General features: G+C 27.3%; 3 protein-coding genes across 3 annotated transcripts in view; all 3 read right to left on the reverse strand.

Moving 5' to 3' along the window:
• The window catches only part of LOC107449808 (general transcription and DNA repair factor IIH helicase subunit Xpd), a 363,770-nt gene that overhangs the window by 41,001 nt on the left and 301,101 nt on the right, over positions 1 to 21,668 (reverse strand). The window lies entirely within an intron of this gene.
• LOC107449809 (outer dynein arm-docking complex subunit 4-like) lies at positions 2,442 to 3,881 on the reverse strand. Its single transcript, XM_016065465.2, has one exon. It carries the CDS (start codon positions 3,879 to 3,881, stop codon positions 2,442 to 2,444), a length of 1,440 nt encoding a protein of 479 aa, XP_015920951.2.
• The window catches only part of LOC107449817 (beta-arrestin protein kurtz), a 47,926-nt gene continuing 33,156 nt past the window's right edge, over positions 6,899 to 21,668 (reverse strand). Inside the window, exon 13 of the mRNA XM_016065476.3 lies at positions 6,899 to 19,951. Coding sequence (XP_015920962.1) covers positions 19,867 to 19,951 — 85 coding nt within the window. The 3' untranslated portion in view covers positions 6,899 to 19,866. The remainder of the gene's footprint in view (positions 19,952 to 21,668) is intronic.

The raw sequence follows: 21,668 nt of genomic DNA on the forward strand, positions 1-21,668 counted from the left end.
GCACTCTCGGGAGACACCTATACATAATGGGTATTGAATCTGATTCTCTTTGTAGAGGCTGTCATCTTGAGGAGGAAACTTAACGACATATACTTTGTGATTGAGATGTCTATTCTGCTTAAAGATTTGAGCAACATTGCATTAATGCCTGGGAACTGCAAGGCGTTACTGAACTTCATTTCAGCTATAAAGCTTTCTTGTTGATCATAATGTAGGGCTTTGGTACAAGAGACCTCTGATTAATGTGCCCTGCTCTTTAGGGCTGCCCAACCTATAGTATAAGTCTAAGTAAGCATGTACAATATGCAAAAAAAAACTTATCGTCCTGAATGACTTTTGATCTAATAATGGAATCTTCACGTTCTTCAAATATACTAATTAATGCAGACGATATGTTAAGTTACAAAACCAGACACTGTGGGGGAGGTTTGGTCCTCCGTCCTTATCCGCCAATATTCGTATAGTGGAATTCATGATTGTTCATTTAGGCCATTAATAAAAGTAAATGGATGAAACAAAATGAAAGTCTCCAGGAAATTAATATGAATCGTTAATATGAAAATCCAATTTATTAAGCAATATTTCTTGAAGATTATAGAGAATGGCCATCAATACAAATCATCATGATAATTACCAATTATCAAAAGTAAATCCCTTGAAGGAATCAAGGAAATATAACTTCCACATCAAGAAGTTTTTTTTTTTGTTAGCATTTTGTTACGATTGCATATCTTTTTTTTTAAACCGTTAGGATGACTGGGGCAGGAGCGTACCAAAGTGGACTCCTAGTCACCACAAATTTTGAATTCCAAGTGAATATAATTATTCCCAACGGCCGTAGAAAGTTTGGGTAGGAGATCCATAATTTGGCGATTTATCATAATATATCATAGCCAAAACAAAGCCAACCAGCATATCAATATGGGTTTAAAAGAATACCTTGGCGATCACGGGTCTCCAACAAATTTATGAGAATTATTACAACCATGCAACCGAAACATTTAGCCGTTGGAAATTTAAACTAAAAAGTTATAAATAGATTTTTGTTTTTGATTAGAGGCGACAGTGAATTCATAAGTCTGCTTAGTAATGAAATAAAAAAAAAGGTATCCGTTACATTGATCTAGAAGAGAAAAAATAAATATTTTATGTTCGTTTTAAAAAACTAAGTCTTTGATTTATTTTAAATATAATTCTATTAATAAAAATAAGCTTAAGTAATTAAAGATATTTTAAAAGATAGGAAATAAATATGTAATTCCAATTGTGGCGTCACAGACACAAAAACATACTTTCGTTGAATAAACATATCTTTTTTTCGACTAATTCGGATTTCTTGCCCCGGTAGTTGCAATCTGGAAAATAATGGTCACCGTTGTTTGCTCAGGAGAGCGGTCCAAAGTTTGGACCCCTTAATGTTATTTTTATTTTTTTGCAATCATCTCGAGAACTTTCCAGGCGAGTTAAAATTGTTTGCACACAATTATAACAGTTATTTATCCAAAGGTAATTCCATGCAAAAAATGACTTTTAATAAATATTTATTTTTTATTATTTTGTTTGATAATTAAAAAAAGGTACTGTAAGGTACATAATTTTACATGGCAAAATTCGATCGAAATTGATCGTCTAGTTTCTGAGAAATCTGATTTTTTTAAAATTAATTTTCGAAAATTATATTTTTAGAATATCTAGTCATATTTTTGTAAAGAAAGTATCGATCCAATTATTAAATCAAAAGTGATTCAGGTAGAGTGGACTGATTATTTCTTTGCGCACTGTACAACTACATCTTCTGGTTTAAGGCTCTTTTCTATAATGACATACAATAGGTGATGCCCTCGTGCAGTTGTAAAAATTTACTTTCTGTTGCAATTTATAAATGCATGCTGCACAAAAATGACTCCAATCATTCATCTGTGTAAACATTGTATAATTTTATAAAAAACTGAATTATTCATCGTATTATTTACATTTTATAACAGATCTTCTATGTTGTATTATTAAATTTATTTTATATATACATAAGTGTATCAGCTTTCTAGTATAAAAATCTAAACTATTTCTGAAAAACATTTTATATTTTAGAAATTTTTTATTTATTAAAAATTCAAAAATAATTTACTATTGTGTAAAACGTAGTTTAGCAATATTCTCCTGCAAATTTTATTTTTTCGTTTTGTTCTTTAAGGTAATAAAAGTATTAATTTACTATATCCCTAGCATTACAGTTTGAAAACATTGTTTTTTCTTGTTTATAGTAGAAATTTTATTCTAAGCAGGTGCATTATGGCAAAATTCTGCTAAGTTTCTATTAAAATTGAACTATTAAAACTTCAGAATCATAACTAATTAACTTACGTAAATGATCCGACAACTGATTGATTTATTATTTATTCCTGGTTAATGATTCTGCATATATGCATTTGAATTAAAGTTTCTTATAAGTTTTCCCTCTCCTCTGCTTTATCTTTAAATTCTTGATGAAACATCACTGTTAAGCTTTCTATATCAATTATTCTAGAATCATCGTTTCGTCTAGCCATAGATAAAGCTTCAGAGTACAAAAACCCTGCTCTATCCATTTTTTTGTCTTTCACGCTTATTTCCGCCTTTAGTAGAGTTGCATCTAATTGTAGTCTGGTTTCTTTCTTACTCGCTGCAGCTTCAACGGCTCGTTGCGCATAATTATACGCCTTTTGTAGATCATTCAGATTCATATGACACTCAGCTATTTTGTAAAACATATTTGTATCAAACTCTGCAGAGTCTGAAACAAATAGGCAATGTTCATAACATGAAATAGCTCTATCATATTTCTTTTGTCTGAAAAATATTTCACCCATACAAAGAATAGCTTTCAACCTAAAATCTGGCATATTTTTATAAAGGGCGAGTGTAATTTCTCTCTGAAAATATACCAATGCAGACCTATAATCATTTTTAAACATGTGAGCCAGTCCGATAAGGTGTAGTAATATTAATTTTAGCTTCGATGTTTCTGCCATATCGTAAGCATATTTTTTTATGCAGCCTAGTATGGCAAGTGCTTCTAAGCTAAATTTTAATGAACTATCAACACTTCCTTGTTTCAAAGCATCATGGGAATCCAAGCACTTTACTTTTGCTATGTCGTACACAACTATGGGATCGTGTTTTTCGAAATGTGCATCTTTAACCCACTCTGGTATCTTAGGCTTTAAAGGCATCCGATCCCGATGGGGATTCGCGATGCGCCAGAACTTCTTCCTGTCCTCTAAAAAGAGTAGTAAGTCTTTGCAAATAGGATGAACTTCTTCAATGGCTTTAATTTTCATTAGTTCTGATGAAAAATTCAAATCGTCCTCAAATGAATGGAGATCACGTCTCTTTTTACGAAACGGTACACCATATTTCATTTCCCCACCTTGCAGAAGCTTTTCCACTTCTTCCACATCTTGGTGGTCCAAAGACAGTGATCCTCCGGGATATAAGAATTTGTCGATTGCATTTTCGCAAACTTGATAGCCAAGACGCAAATCCAATCGAATGGGTCGACTTGCAGCTGCCGGCCATAGTTCAATCAGACCTGCTTCGAAATCACCCTGTAAATATTTAATTTCTCCTTTCAACCCTATTGCATCGCTATTGTTGGGAGCCACTTTCAATATTTTATCTATTGCCTTTTTTGATTCCTTTAATTTCCCTTGCCTCAAATATGACACTGAGGTACCTAATAAGGCCTTTGTATTATATTCTTCGTCTTCCAAAACACTATTAAAACTCTTGATTGCTTCCTCATAATTACTCAGATGTAAATAATAATTTCCGGATGTCAGATACAAAGAAGTGGGAAGCTTTTTTGGTTTCTTCTCTGTGTCCTCGTCATCTTCAATATCCATTCCGAGCCACATACTATTTTAAGAAATAATAATAAATGAAAAAGAGCAACATAATATTGAAAGGAAATTAAATGTTGACTTCGAATAATTTTCTGAAAACTATGAATTACCAAACTAAACTGTTTCACTTAGCTTTGTCATCTAAATTAAAATGTTTTGAATAGCGTGCTATTTTAGAATGTTTAAAAAAATGGCAAAATTCGAATTTGAAAAAAATATATAAAAGAAGTTCTGATTAAAATTCTTTTTGTCAATCGCCACCCAGTCACTACTATTTAACCGAAAATGCACCTCATGTGGTGCATTACACGTATCTTTAACTCGTATTATTATTTCATTATTATGATAATAATTATTTTGGATTTATTTCGTACATTATTTAATTATATTATGTATAATAAATTTTATGTTTGTTAATAATTATTTTATATTGCATTGTTGGCTTTAAAAATCAAAACCTAAATTGTTCAAAACATTATATGAACGATATTTAAATTTTACGGGCTGTGACGTCTTTGTGGCTGAGTATACTTGGCCATAGATGGCGCCACTGAAAAAAACAAGAAACGCACCCTCTGTCTTAAAAATTCGCTCAATTCCAATCAGTTATGAAAGTAAAAGAAAGTGGCAACACAGCATTTCGCGTTTCCTAATGATACAGTATGAATTTTCTATAACTGATTTTTTTTTTTTCGAAATTCAGTTGCACTTAAATTTACTCCGTTAAAATATTTTTAATTGGTCTCTTACACAATATATTTTCATCAGACAAGTATCCATACCATGTATAGTCAAGATCTACAAAGTATCAAGAAAAATGAAATATATATATATCGATTTTTTAAACTTTGTTTTCTTGGAAACTTTAAAGTTTCAGGTACCTCTTAAATAAGGGAACGGGGGGGAAACAGTTATACCGTTTATATTGTGATCGTATCCTAGTTCACATTTGTGTTATTTATATACGCATTCGTGCGCATTATCTAATATTGCTTTGTGTGTATTGATGCATTTTAACTAAACCCTTATTTTTGCATAAAATAAACAAAACCTTTCAGTTTGAACTTATTAGTAAAATAGTACTTCATTTTCGAGTTGGCGACAATTTTCTTTAATACCCAATACAAGTATATTCGCAACTGCAATGCATCTTCGTAATCAGGGGTTCATATAAAATCAAAATTTCTGAAAGCAAAGACCAATTTTCGGGAGGTAATATGTAATGGAATGAAAAATATCTTTTTGCTTCTTTATTAAATTTTGCTAAATCTAGGGTGCCAGTCAAGAATTTTTTGGACGTCCTTGCCCCGTAATTTATTGACCGCTGGTGTTGTTCACACCTTCTCTGTGATATATTTTATCGTAATGAATTATATGATAGTACATATTCTCAATTTGAAGAACCTTTATATTAAAACATTCTATACTACGTTAAACAAAATTTCATTAGGTCTTCATTGGTTAGAAATAAAATATGATTTAACCCTATTTTAAAAGAACAAAATTACTTACTTGGAAGGAATAAAATTTTTAACGATTGTGTACAATAATATTCTTTAAAAAAAAATTTATAACTAAATTGATAACTTATTTAAATTTTAATGTCAATAATTGGTTGTTGATTATGGTGTGTTAGATTATGAAATTATTGCTATGCAGAAGATTGTACGAGATATTATGCCTTGATTAAATAGCTACCTTACAGCTCTTGTGAAATTACAATTAATTTTAATTGCCTACATCACAGAGCTACGTTTTTTTTTGGGGGGGGGGATTACATATAAAGCGCTTAAAGATCGAAATAATAGTTGTTTTGCTATTCTTTATTTTATTTTTTTGCGCACGCTAAAATATTTTTTTAATTATAATTTATAGACACAATTTTTTAATCCAATTTTATTAATCATCCGAATACTAGTTGAAAAACGTAAGACAACTATTCAACAAATAAATTTAATATTTGCAGAAACTCTCTTACTAATTTATCTTTGCGTTAACTCTAATAAGAAATGTGTTTTTTTGTTTTTTATACCCGTTGTTGAACAGCCGACCCAATTTTGGGTTTACGACTACAAATGTTCAACACTGTAGCCTTGAACCCAATCTAGAAGACAAGGAAACTCCTGGATCAGTACCCCCAGGGGTAATATTTGTTATGGGAATATAGAGGACTTTGTGATCCAACAGATTTAACGTGCATCAGTCACCATTTACGACACGGAGTCTTCGGCCGGCGGGAACCATGAAGCAACGCTCGACATGTGTAATATGGCTAATTCCGAGTGAAATATTACATTGGTGCACCGTCATGTCACAGGGTTTTATGAAAATTTTTTGCGTTAAGTACTTACTGAAAAAGGACTAAAGATATTTTTTGAACCATAACTATGACTGTGTTTATGTCTACATTTGTTTTATTTATAAGCAAATTTTGGTATCATTAGAAAAAAAAATTGTCGTTAAATTTTTTTAAATATATATTTAAGTATTTAAAAAGGTTTATTCAAATAATTTATTAAGAAAATTTTTTGAAAATTTCAAGAATTTTTTGCTGATAAATCAACTTTTGATAGTTCAGTTTTTTTTTTCTTCGAATTGTGACAAATATCATACTTTTAAAGAATAAAATAAGTCAAGAGGATGTTTATTGCCAGTAAAGATAATAAATGTTTTTTTACAAAATACTTCAAAAAAATTTTATAGCACAAAAAGTTTCTAGACCTCGATTTTTTTTCCCTTACAATGTTATGTATATATATATAATGGATATTTTTCTCCCGTTCCGCCCACCCAGCTTTAAATCAATCGGTACCAGAGTGTCGCAATGCTGACCACATAATACCGTTGGTCACGAAATTACGATACCTTTCACTGACCCGCAACATTGAGTTCGTTACTTTTTACTGTTAAATGAAAGCTGGAATTAAATATTAAATTGTGTTGTGTCTTAAAATCTCAAGTGTCCACTTTTTAGAACAAGAAAAATATTTAAAGAAAGAAACAAAAGACAATGACAATACCAAGCAAAAATATTTTAATTTCATTTTCTCAGATATAAATTTTTTTTTTTCAGTATAAAGGTTACTAATTGAACATTTATAGAAGTGCAAGCATAAAAACAAATATATACGCAATAACAATATGGAATTAAAATACTTCAGAAATGTGAATTATTTAAAGAAAAAAAAATACGACAGTTGTTCCATTTAGAAAAGCCAATCAACTAGCAAGAACGAGCCAACAAAACAAAATTACAACAGTTTAAAAAAAAAGTTATAAGACTATAATGGCTTATTTATCTCAACTTAATCTAGTTATTTTCCAGAACATATTTTCAAGTCCATTTGAGGACATCAACAATGGAAGGTTTCTTGAAGTCGTTCTATAATCTACAGATCAGTTCTATGTAGAGATTAAAATACATGGAGTGTTATGAGCAATTTTTACAACAGATAACGACAAATGCCATAAGCAAGTGTGAAACACAAATGCAGCACAAGCTTTTTATCAAATGTCCACATTACATGCACATAAATTCACAGAAGCAATTACAAATCTTCAAAAACACTAAAAGCAACGAGACTGACAAAGCAATAAGCAAACAGCACAAAATTGATTACTAACTATAGAACAATTATTTAAATAACACAAAATAATAATAAAAAAATTTAACATCATACATTTCATCCCACCCCTAATATACAATACAAAAAAGGAATTTTATTTTGTTTTGTGAGTGTAATCCAGTTTAGGATACACACACTGAAAAGCTCAAGTATTTCCTTATTTTGTTAAATGAGAGCTTTTAAGCTTGAATTTAAAAAGAATTATAAATTATAGGGAGAAAAAATTGACTGATGGAATAAAATACATAATGTGAAAAACAATCAAAAATTAGAATCAGAACTTTTTAAGTCATACTTTTAACTTGAATGTTAAAAATCAAGACAAAACTGTAAAAAGTAGAAAAATGTCATATTAGAATTATTTCGTTAAATTAAAATTGTAAGATTTTTTTTTTTTTAAATCTAAACAAAAATTATATAAAATTAATAGCAACTATGTGAAAAGTTGTCGAAAAATCAAATAATTTATAAGCTTTATTTTATTTAATTGAACACTAAAATCAAGGTAATAATGTTGACTAAGTAAAAAAAAAAAAATTAAATTAGAACTTTTTTACTTAATTTTTAACAATAGTAAATTCAAGACAATGTACCAACAGCATAAGATATAACAACGGGAAAAGTTACCAAAAAGATTGATCACAACCACTTACACGCAACTACTTTACTGCTAATTCAGTTCGGTTAAAAAAAAAAAAAATTTCTCCAATTTATTGAAATAAGTTGTCAACACTAGGGAATGGCTTTGAAGATCTATGGGTAAAAATATAAGAAAAATATGCGTTATTTTTTCGTAACAAGTGTGTTAAAAATCAGCCATGAAATTTTACATTGCTTAAGCATTGTAGAAAATTTTTTACTCAAAAGATATTTTCTTTAGTTTTAAATTAATTAAAAAAATATGTATTTAAAGAGGAAAATTTCAAAAATGTGCCTTTTATAGAATTTTTCCTTAAAAAATTGTGATCACCACCCTATTATTATTGATAAAATAAGGCATAACAACACAGTTTAAAGAAAGTAAATTATTCCAAGACAAGTTGACAGACGCCTTGAAAAACTAAGAAGTCTAGAATTTTATTACAGAACTTTAAGAAACAGCAATGCACAAAATTGGGAATATTTCATTATTGTTCCCAGTACAAAAAGAGACTGCAAAAACTACAGCATTAATCATTAAAAAATAGGAAAAGGAGTGACGAAACAAGCAAAACTGTTTTTAAATTTCATTTAGTAAAGCAAAGGATGTAATTAAGAGCTCTTGAAACATCCAACTTTGACATCCATGAACAAAAAGCTTACACTAAACTACTAATAACAGAAATAAATCATACATAATAATTAAAAAAAGATCTAGCATTTTTTATTGGGTACTTTTTGAGAGGGTCCTAGTATGAATTTATTCCATTTAATAAGGTGTTTCTAAACAGAAACGAATCGATTAATTTATAAATTGTGAAATATGCAGGCATTTTTTTTCTTTTTTCACTGTTATTACTTGTAATCGCTAGACTGAGTACTATTGTAAACATTGTTATTTTACAGAGACAGTGAAGAAGTAAAAAAATACTATAATAGAGTTGCATTATATTTAGCTTTTTTTTATTGCTTGTCTTTTTGCATACTTCTATTATAGCAAACAATATATTTTTTTGTTTATTTCTAAAATTTATAAATATTTTGCACAACACCAGAAAATTATTTAAAAAAAATAACCCTTATCAACAAGTCCTTTCTTAAATTAAAACAGGTTGAAAATGCTTGTGTATAAAACAAATTTTTTAAAAAACTTAAGAAACATCTCGTGAGAACAATTTTTTTTTTTATTAATCATTTGATAGTACTACTTCTTTAGATCAGATCTCTATACATACCAGGTGAACAAACCTATTTCTCGATAGGGAATGGTATATTGAAAAAAACAGAAATCAATTTCTAAAAATTTGTTCATGGGTATGAATTATTGAGCGATAATTTAAAACTGGTATTTCACAAAAAGTGAAAGTTATTTCAAACCGTAATCACTATCCACACACACAAAAATGAAGTTGGATAAATAAATTGTTCTAAAAGGACAATTATCACCCAAGTTTCGAAACAGATAATTCTACAACAAATGATTTAAGAAATGTAGTTAGTTTTAAGTGATTAATAAACGATACTCTTTAAGCAAGACACTAACATTTCTGAATTAATAACCAGTGGAAACAACACAATTCTACTGGATAACTTCAATTCTAACGGAAGTATAAGGAAAAACCTTTCCAGTCAAGTGATGGCAACAAACCCATTTCTATCTTATCTTGGGCAACACTATTGAAATGCTGCTTTTTTTTCTCAGCAAAATAAATTGGTAAGCTAAGGTGTAAACTCAAATTTGTAAGTTGTTAACAGCTATCACTTTATTTAATTTTGATAACTTTCAATTAACAATTCTGTTAAATAACTATACGATTAAAAAAAACATGATAGCCCTTTAATGATATAAATCTGTTATCAGTATTCTTGATTTCGCTCTGTTGGCTGATATGTATACTGGGTTTGATATTCGATTTCTTCAAGTGTTGATAAATGTGTTACTGAATTCATTCTTAATCTCTTTGTAAAAAATACTAATCTAATGTAAAAAAAATAAATAAGAATCAACAAATGACACTAATTATAAAGACAAACTAGAACAGGCATAATAAGCTGAAAGTATATTTGCAGTAGAAAATACCATCCAGTTTGATAAAAATTTGAAAATACATTTCATTAAAAATTAATTCACTCTAACTCAGGCTTTGGAGTTCATAGGAAATAATATTTTGACGACTGTTGTGTGAGGTGCCTACAATACACAACGAATACACAACAGCATGGAGCATAATAGTTAACTAAGCCTACTTTTAGTGCTATTAGAAATTTGAAAAGCATCAGATTCAAAAAAATTTTAAATTTTATGATTGCAATGGGTATCTCCAATTTCAAACACACTTCCCTTGTAAGATGATGTCCTGAAGGAGGAAAAAAATCAATAAACATTTAAAATGAGCCACTAAGTTAGCTTATTTCTCTTATTGGTTAGCTGTGAAATAAGCCTTACATGTCTCATACTAAAATTTATATGTAATAGTTCATAACAATTTTTTAAAATTATTTTCCTGTTCTTAAAATCTCAAATATTTGTAAGCATATTTTGGACTGATATTTTCATAAAGGATATTATATCTATATATGAAGGGGGTGAGTAAAGTAATCCCTTTAAGTTTTCCTTTTTTATAGTACAATAATCGAGTAAGCCAGATGCCTAGGTTGTCTGCGTCAGTATTATACGTGGCTTCAGAAAAGGTAGCTTAATTTTTCTGATTTTAAAACTCACTCAAATTAAAAAAATTATTGGTCATTACTAAAACTAAATAATATTCTTTGTTGTTAAGATATTTAATCTATGTTTGATAGAATTTATAAATCATATGTGTTTAAAAATGCTATGCGGTACCACATTTGTAATAGAAGAGGTTCAGGACGAATAAAATTGTTAGGAAGAAAGTCCAACAAAGTGGTAACAAAGGCTTGCTATGTGTTCGAAAGGTATTAAAATGTGGATTACATTTTTTAATAATAATCTGACTTAAAAAAGCCCAGCAATAAAATTCACTTAAAAGTGTAAATTTTACCCTTATACCTGATCATTTCACACATTGTTAATACAGAATAAAAATTTTCGGTAGTGTAAAGATAACGTATAATAATCAATAACATTACAAACTATTAGAAATGTATATTAGCTGTATTGTAATAGCAGTTAAGGATGGTCACTTAACCTTGCATTCCCTATAACTTTGAAATTGTGAACCTAATTGAATTAGTTAATTTTAAAGAGTTTTGCATAAACCAAAAAAAATATTAAAATGGGATAAGATTTCATAACAGAGAATTAGGAAAGATTTTAAAAGAATTTAAATGAAACAATATACATGTGTGTAATTAACATCAAAATGCATAATGAGTTTTAATTTCTAATAGTCTTATAGCCTGACACAGTAAAAATATTTTTAACACTTTATACAGATGTTGATTCAGCAACAAACGCTACTATAAATTAAAAATAATAAAGTATGTACAGTTTAAAATAAAGTGATTTAACATTATTTAAAAAAAAAAAAAAAAAAAANTTTAAAAAAAAAAAAAAAAAAGACACTCAAAATCATATAGTATTTATAAAAACCATAATTTTTAAAAAAAAAATACAAATCAATCATTGCTATTAAACATTTCATATTCAACAATAGTAAAGATTCAAAATTAATTAAAATTATACATATAAAGATATATAAAATAGTATACATTTGATACACTGAAAAATGGAAACTAAATTAACACAAAAATTTAAAACTATTTCTTATTTCTCAACACTATAAAAAAATTTTAATGAAATTTTTCTACTACACTCTACAGTAGGACCCACTTTAAAATATTCCACATTCAACAAGATTCTGGATTTAATGAGAAAAACTGAGTCTGTTGATTGGTACAATCTTATAAATGAATTCTAATGTGTTCTTTAAGAATTTCTTCTCCTCCAATTTAGCTAGGAAAATAATTTTAGAAGCATGAAATAATGTTTCAAATAATGTAAATCGAATTTGAAAACAAAAAATATCAATCTTTTAAGATCAGTAAAGGTTTTCTAGTGTATAATTATTATGAAATAAGTTTTGACGTCATTCAGAGAGCGCAGGAAAAAGCAAATATTTGGAGAAGAAATTGTGGTTGTTACAAAATTTTGAGTTATTTTTAATACTAAGAAAATGCATTTTTCTGTTTCCTGAGCTAGTTAAATACTGGACCTACTGTACTTTTCTTCAAACATAAGTAAAACCACTTTTTTTTTTTTTTGCATAAAAGCAATCAGCTTAAAGATCATAAAAAAGCTTGAACTAAATCTCACAGGTTTAAATCTTCTATTTTTTGCAGAAAAGTAATTTCAGAAGTAAAATCGATAAAAACATGTTTGTTCTATCTACTTTGGATCAAACTGATTACAAAACATTTGATGATCAATTTTTTGTGAAACACATAATTAAATAAACAACAAGAATATCTTCAAATTAATTTTTAAGTAGCAATGAAAAAAGAAAAAAACACAACCATATTATGATAATGGGAGCTGCCATGGTATTTCACAACATTTAAACATTTGTTCCCTTAATTTTATTTTAAATTCCTTTTTCTTAAAAAAATGAATTTATTACACACGATATATATATATATATATATATATATATATACATAAACATAGCCAAGAGATGTGAGATGGGCTTGAAAATCATTTTGAAGCACTATTCAGTGGCCTAGTTATGTTTTTTTCCAAATAAATAAAGAACTACCCTCTTCATTGCAAACATCGCTCTACCTGCCAAGCATTAAATAAACCTGAATGCCTTTAAGCCAAAGTTTCTAGACTTAACTTCTATATTTAATAGCCAGTGGGCTTGGAAGTGACTTTTACAAAATTGGTGGACCATACAGCTGAAAAGGTTTGAAACATCTGCTCTAGAACAATGAGGAGCTTGAAATAATGTAAGCAAACAATAAATCTTATATCACTAGAGCAACCAAAGCTTGCAACGAAGAAAAAATTTTCTTTATTAGTTTGGAGAAAGTATAAGCTTCAAAACTGATTAAGAGCTTGAACGCAACATTCAAACTTCTCTCATGTCACTAATGATAACTTTTTTTCAATAGAGAATCGGAATGTTTGTCATCTTGAAATCATCTTGAAATTCAAGCAATTTTTGTGTGGGTAACACACAAAAATTGCTTGAATTTCAAGAAGATGATTTTGTCCTAAATTAAAACATTAAGAAAACCTGAAAAATATCGGTCTCGGTCTATATATAAGAAAACATAGTCTTTGTTACAGTTAAGTTTCCCTTTTGCATCTTTTAGAGGAATCAAATGCAGTAAAAATGTAGACTTAAATACAATATGAACACAAAAAGTTAAATACTCACATTGTAAATACAATTTTTTAAACCTATATTTTTAATTTCTTTTTCATTTTGTAAAAATTGCAAATCTTATATAAATATTTATACATATTGCCTTTTAACAGCAATTTTGTCATAACTAAAAAAATATTTACATTTATTTTTTTTAAAGATTAAATGCAAACATTTTCAGTTAGGAAAATTTTATTTAATTTTAGATATCTTTTGAAATGAGCTCAGAAAATATGCATACATTTAGTTTCTCAAATGTAACATTACAACTGTAGCAAGCTCTGCGGTAAGATTATATGCTATGAAGTACAACTTCAAAATAAAATATTAAAAATTTAGAAACTTTGTGCATTTAAATTTTTATCACATTCTTTGCCAAACTATTATGGAAGTTACTGATCAATCTAAGTGCACCAAGATGATGAGGGGGGGGGGGAAATAAAAAATTTCACAAGAAAAAAAATTTTTGCCAATAATATGCCATTTATATAGAAATTGTGGAACACATACTTTTTCTACATTAAAACAAACACATAGATGAATTGGTCTAAAACGATTTTCAAGTGAGAAATGGAAGAAAAAAAAAGACATTCTATCAAGTAACTATAAATTGAATCAATTTTTTGAAGAAAAAGTAAAAGCTCAGATTAGATTAATTTGAAATAGTATATATGAAAACATAATTATATTTGATTCCTGTGCACAGTTTGAAAACTGCTTAATAAACATATAACGTTGACATAAAGATTATAAATTAAACTGGTTTGTTTTAAATTTAAAAACTGTATATTTTAAACAATTGTAGTGTAAATAAAATACAATGAGTAAATATCATGTGTCATAACTTAACTAGGATTTCAGTATCAAAATTTAAAAAAATGTGCTAGGGACACAAAAAATTGTTTTATTGTCATCATAAATTGATTCATTATGATTATTATTCAGATTTATAGTTTAATTTTAGAAAAATACTGAATAAAAAAACAAATTTAACAACAAGTTATAATATAATTAAACAAGTTATAACTGAAAAAAAATTATAGTAATAACTAAATCTTTTCTAGTATTTTTCATTTAAATAATACTTGTACAGTTGCTGAAGTCTCAATTAAAATTTCAATATCTCAACTTCAGACACTTTACCCAAAACCTAAAATTTAAACTTATTTAAAGATGTCTGCCATTTAACCTTTGGCGGTCACAAATGAGCGATTTTGGGAGAATATTTCTTCCATATAAACCTTTTTCCACTCTAATAATGCAGTGAAGCTGGTTTTGCTATGCATGCAGCTCTGCAGCTTTTACTATGCAGAGATGCATGCAGTAAGAAATGCGATTTTGCGACAGCCAAAGGGGTGAAAACTAGTAAATGTAGAATCAAAACAAGTTTAGTGCATAATTCACAATACAAAAATGCTTGTTCTTATTTGTTCAAAGAATTTCATAAAGCAATTGCTTAATCATGTAATATTTGAAGCAAACACTCATCACAATTGGCAAAAGTAAGCACAGTCAATTTACAAAGTCAATCTCAAGCTACAATATTAACAAATATTTTATTAGTACTGTTTATGTTTTTTCAACATAATACGTAATCATGGAAATTCCTTCAAATATGATTCATACCATTTATATTGACTGTACAAATACAAACATTTCTAGGCAGCTCTATATATATATATCATTATTAACACACAAAATTTACAGGTGTACAATGCAAGCACTTACCAACATATTGATAAAAACATACAAAGTTACAACAATCGTTTAAAACGTTTAGTTGAAAAGTTAGCAATTTAAAAAATCCTTATGTACAAGACTGGGACGAAAAATATCTCAAATAAAAGTTTAAGCAGTGAATCTTCAATTTTTTGATTCAGAATTATAATTTGCGCATTTAAAATATCAATTTTAAAAAAATCTTATTTATTTATATAATTTATTTAAAATAAAATAATTATTAGAAAATCCCAGATTATGATGACATTTGCATTTTTTGAGATTTTCTGCCATTTCTTTTCATTTTAGGACACTTTTTTGTCTTTTAGATAACTTTATCAAGATTTGTAATTCTTGATAAAAGTATAATCTTGTTTTCCCTTAATATTACTTTTTTCCACATTTAACTTTTATTTTAAATTTTAATAACAATTGCATCCCCATTTTGACTAAAATTTGTATACTAATACAATTATATATTACTTTAAAAAATAAATATTTCTGATTGAAATTCTTACTTCATTAAAAGGGAACTTTTCTATTTGAAAGAAATATTTAATTTTTTAAAGGCATATTTTCCTATTTAAAGGATATTTTTCACAGATTATCAAAATCCAGGCTCTACTTATTTGCATATCTGTATTAATCCTTTTCATATCTCAGGATATTTTTTTAAATTAAATTTTAAGAAAAAAGTTCACAAAGGAAGCAAATTTACAGCTATAACACAAGAAAATTGAAGCTATTAGTAAAAAAAAATGGCTGGTTTTTTCAGACGAATGCATGTTCATTTGTGTCTCAAATTAAAATATTATTTGCAAAAAGGTGAATGAAAGATACAAAACCTGAATTAATTTTTTAAAGAAGAAGAAAAAAACATAGCATCATTCCTTTTCTTTGCAGTTGGCACGTGAGTTAACCTACGAATCAAATAGTACAAAATATTTTCACAAAATCAGGGGAAAGCTACTTTTGGCTATACTACAGCACCTGACGTTTCAAAAGAATTATTGGACATATGTTGAGTTTAATCAGCAGTTCACAACACTCTAATGGGACATAAAATATGAATACACGTACATGAAATACAATGAGGATGATTATGAGGGCTGCTTAGAATAATTAACTATTTATAATCTTCAAATAATGATCTCTATGTCAGTAGTATAAATATCAAAGCGATCCAGAAGCATTTTACATGAGCAAGAAAAAAAATAATAGTTTCAAAATTCATAAACACACCTGATTTATCATCCAAATAATGTTTGTGCTGATTTATAAAAGAAAGCAAATATTATATGATTTCAATTGGCAATTTATTAATATTCGTCGGCATATGATGTGATATATGACTTTTCTGTTAACAAATGTGAAATAATAAATATTGTAGCGAATAAAATGTAATGCTAGTTATAAACCCAAGATAAAAATGATAGATTACAGTTAAGAAATATATAATCACAAATTATATGTGAAATATTTCTTCAAATGCAATTTAATTATTAACGCTAATTAGTTTTTCATAAATTTTGTAATGATTTTCACATCTTATACAAATCAATATTTATACTTCAACAGCAATATAATTACATTTCAAATATATTAAATAAAATATTTACTAATCTGATAAATGTAGACTAGCAGCAAAATATTATGAAATCACTCAATACAATAGAATTAGACCGGTAAAAAAGATACACACATACAGTAGAATAAAAGTATCACAGAAATATTAGTACATGCACAGCTTTAATTTAAAAGCAACAACAAAAAAAAGTTAAACTACAACTCGATTAGAAAAAATAAATTTTTTTTTACAGCCAAACTCTTATTACAAGCCCTAATTTAACAAAGAAATTTTTAATAAACAGTGAATTTTTAAAAACCGTACACAAAAAGCGGTTACTAGAAGCATCCTGGGCAAAAAATAATAAATGGCCCACTAAAAATAATAAATAGCCATTAAACTATTTTATTACAAGATCTAATTTAACAAGAATATGTTTAATAAATGGCTTAATTTTAAAGAACATATATAAAAATCTGTCACTACAAGTATTCTTGGCATTTAACGAGGCATTTTTATGAACTTTTTGAAAATGATTTCATTAAAAGAGTATTTAATAGTTTAAGGAAATTTAAATTCCTTTTAAGTGTCTGAAAACACTTTTTAACTTCAATTTGTTAAAAATTGCAGATAGATAAGCAGTAAAGTAAAACAATGTGAAATCTTTCATATATTTTTCCATTAATACATAATTTTAAAATTAAAATTGAAGCTCAATAGTTTAATGAAATTTCATTTCCTTTTAAGGTTTTAAAAACACTTCTTTACTTCAATTTGTTAAAAGGTACGCATTAATGGGAAACAATATGAGCTCCTTCATACATAACATGAATTGCACAACCAGTTGAATCCAAAAGCATGACTGATAAGAAATTATGGGAGGTGTTTGCAATAACTAACAGATCTTGCTATTCAAATTATTGTATAGATTATAGACCTCCTGCTCCTTCTGTTGTCCACAAGACAATGTGCATGTACCTGCCCAAATGTTTGTGTTCAGTTTACAATCACAGTAATGAAGAAGGTACAATTACACTACCACCATCTGCATTTGAAAAAGAAAAAAAACTTTTTTTTAAAAAAGGGATGCAAATTGTTCTAGTGTTAGAAATAATATATTTTACCCCACATGCGTTGTATGTTGAGAGTAATCGCTGAGGAAAGACACAAAAAATAATAAAAAAAATTATACATTATTCCCTTTCAGTGCAAATAAAAGGTTAGCAATTTTAAGACATGTTTGTTAATTTTTGTGCGTTATAACTTTTCTTTTTGATCATTTCAACAGGGATTAAAAAACAAATAGACTCTGTAGCTACCTTTTATTATAACAGAGTTTGGCTGCATTTACTTCCAAGCGCTATACAAGAAAATACTAGTCATGAGGAAATATCTAACAGAAAAAAAGATAAATTTATTTTGCTAGTGCATGCCAACCAGAAATCAACAAATAATTTAACATTTTTAGAAACCAGTTTGGCATAAAATGAAAAGTGCTTTTTACTTTGCTTTTAAAATTTGAAAACATTTTTTTTTATAATCACCAGTCTATGGCTTTTTAGATGTTGTGGCGACAAGGCTTAGTAAACCCCTTAATGTAATAATAAATAGTTTTATTTTAATTAATTTTTTATTTCAAAAAATTTTTTTAAATTTTTTTCTCATATCATCAACTGTTAACAATGGAGAGAGCAAAGCAAATTTCTTTGAAAAATACTTTTTCCTTTGATTAAAGAAGAAAAATTGAACTTAATTCAAATTTTAAAAAAATTCTTTTTCAATATTATATACAAGATAAAAATAATTACTAAAAACTAAACAAGTTTCAAATTTTTGTAAGTGAAATAAAATACTTAAACATTGGCTTTGGAGATAAAATGCAAAAAAAAAAAAAATAAATAAAATAAAAAAAATAAAAAAATTCTAGTATAAGTTTTAAAAAGGAATTTCCAACATCATGTGCAAACAATTCAGCAAAAAATTTTTAAACACAAATAAACAATTAGATATTTTAATTCAGAAGCTAAGAAATATATCTGTTTATAAATCCCATAATTTATCTGATGATATCACTTTATCTTCATTACATTTATAAAAACAGTGCCAAACAAACTAATAAGTAAACTTTCATTTACAATAAAAATTTACAAAATAAATATGAACGTATCATTAAAATAAAACAAAAATAAAAATTTCTGCATTACATGCCGATTTTGATAAATTTGAATTTCATGAAATCCGATTTTTATTTTCTCTTGTAAGACTAATAGTCAGTTCCGTTTTAAATGAATAATACCCATATAATAGTTACAAAAGATTTAGAAATGAAAAACATGCATAAAATGTAATTATTGAAGTTGTGTATTGTGAAGTAAAAAATAATTTGGAGAAATTTTCGTTGCAATTTTAAACTGTGTAACTGTATGTATGTATCATTATAAAAAAAAAAGGTCAAACCATTGAGCCCTCCTAATTTAATCTCATAAAATCTATAAAACTGACAGCACCATTATACAGAATCCAATTTATGACATTAAAACAGCAAAAACCAAGTTATTATCAACAACAAAAGAGATTATTTTTTGGTAGTTCACAGAATTCATAATGATCAAATACAGAAATGTAAGCACTGGTGCAGCTTTAATGACAGTTTGGTGAATCTGTGATAATAGTACCTTTAATGAAATGGACAAAGATATAAAAAGATCATTTTTTTCAACAAAAAATTAAAAAAAAGCTGACTAAAAACTATTTTACAAATGAGGTAATTATGATTTAGAAAAATCAAAAAATCTATGGGCTCAATTGCAAAAAAAAAAAGGCTAAGATGACTTAGAAGTAAGAAATAAAAACATGAATATACAGAAATGCAATTGATACCGGTGCTGATATACAGATAGATATTATCTGTCTAATCTTATATTTGATATATTTATATATTTACAACAGTTTGAAAGTGCATACACAGTCATATTTAGAGCATGGATGTGTATTCACTATCACATACATAAACATGCAATAATTAAAAGAAAATGCAAAAAAAAAAAGATAACATAATACAAAATAAATATTGTGCCAATCAAAGATTATGCATCAGTTTCTCCTCTTAAACGCAATCTAGCAAAATCTTCAAAAATAAGATCATCATCTTCATTATCGGCAGCAACATCCCTGCACATAAAAAAAAGGAAGTAAGTTTCAGATAAAAGACTTTAATTAGAATAATTTAAAAAGAAAAAAATTTAAGTTAACACATTAATGGTTGCAAATTAATATTGAAACAAAGGAAAAAATGATAACAAATCACCAAATATAACACTATTGAGGAAGGCAAAACTGAAAATGTTAAAACTTGTTTAATAGAGAGGAGTTGAGAGGCGATTGTTAAAAACTCCCCATATTTTTATCTGGCTATCAAACTGATTTTTATAAATTTCCTTTCTTGAGTGAGTCAGCAAATTTAAAATGGTTTTAAAAAAAATATACATTAAGAGTGGTAATTACTGAACAGCCTGTACATATTTAGTAAAATTATACTTTTAACTATGAGGATAGATTGACCTTGAAATAAATGCTTGGATATATATCACCAAAACCTGATAGATTCTGAATACAATAAAATACGAATAATCTGAATTGATCACTGAGTTCAATTCCAAAAATGTCTATAATGCTACTTCTTTCAATAAATTCCATGAATAAGGATAAAGTAATGAAAAACGTTTATAACCTGAATGTCTACAATTTGATTTTTCGATACTGTTCCGGAAACATCAAACTCAATTAGAGATTTTTTTTTCATTGTTCTACATTAGATATGCTTATTTAATTTTTTTGATAATTGCAATAATGATGATAAAAAAAAATACTTGATTCCTAAACATACAAACACATTCATTTTTCCTTTTTTTTAATTTCAATTTAAAAAATTAATCAACAAACTTGATAAAATGGTATCTACAGTGAACATTTTATGGAGATCACATGTTTACTAAATTTGAATCACTGATTCTGTAACACCCAGGTAAAGGTGAAGCTTGACAGAAAGAGAAACTAACTATTTCTGTTAACTTTTTTTCTGGTTGCATTCTTAAAGAAAACTATATATAAGCTAAGATGCATGCTTCCTCAAGTTCCTAAAAAATTAACGATAACTTATGAAATTAAAATTTAAAAAAAAAAACTGTTTTGGGATAGGGAAAGGTACGAAGAATTGAAACAGACCAATTTTGTGTAAAAATACTAGCTTAGGAAACAAACCAAAATGAATGGAAAAAAAATATATTTAAAGAAAATTTTAAAAAATAGTTATGAAAATAATTAGAAATATACAAGCATTTGTAATACAAAATACAGAAATCCTTCTTCAAATAGAGAATATTACAAAAGTAGATTGTATTCTTTTTTTGTAAATTAAATTGAACAAATATCTGAGACCAATATAATTGTACAGCTTGTTCGCATATTTAATGATTCTAATATATTTGGTGCCCTTAATTCCGGGATGAGATTAGCCAAAAGGCAAAAAAGCTGAATTTCTACGATAGTAAATTTTACGCAACCGCAACCCTTTAATAATAAATTCCAGACAGTTTAAGGTAATAAATAATGTGTTGACATACAATTGTGTACTAATCTATTATTATATAAATGATTACATTGATACTTAACATTTAGTGTAAATAAAAATTACCAATTGAAAAAATAAAGCTGGAAAAAATATATTTTTCCTCAGTTCACATAAGAGACAATTATTACTTGAAAAACTACCTGGTTTAGCAAATTAAAACTACTGAGAATATACATTAATATTTCATTTCTTTTAATAAATACTGTTATGTGATTTATAGCAAATATATCAGTAATATTACTTTTTAAATTATATTGG

Source organism: Parasteatoda tepidariorum, chromosome 3 (genome assembly GCF_043381705.1).
Source record: "Parasteatoda tepidariorum isolate YZ-2023 chromosome 3, CAS_Ptep_4.0, whole genome shotgun sequence".
NCBI classification, from domain to species: Eukaryota; Metazoa; Arthropoda; class Arachnida; order Araneae; family Theridiidae; genus Parasteatoda; species Parasteatoda tepidariorum.

Excerpts from the sequence above, each read along its gene's own strand:
- LOC107449809 (XM_016065465.2), bottom strand. The coding sequence starts at position 3,881 with ATGGATATTGAAGATGACGAGGACACAGAGAAGAAACCAAAAAAGCTT.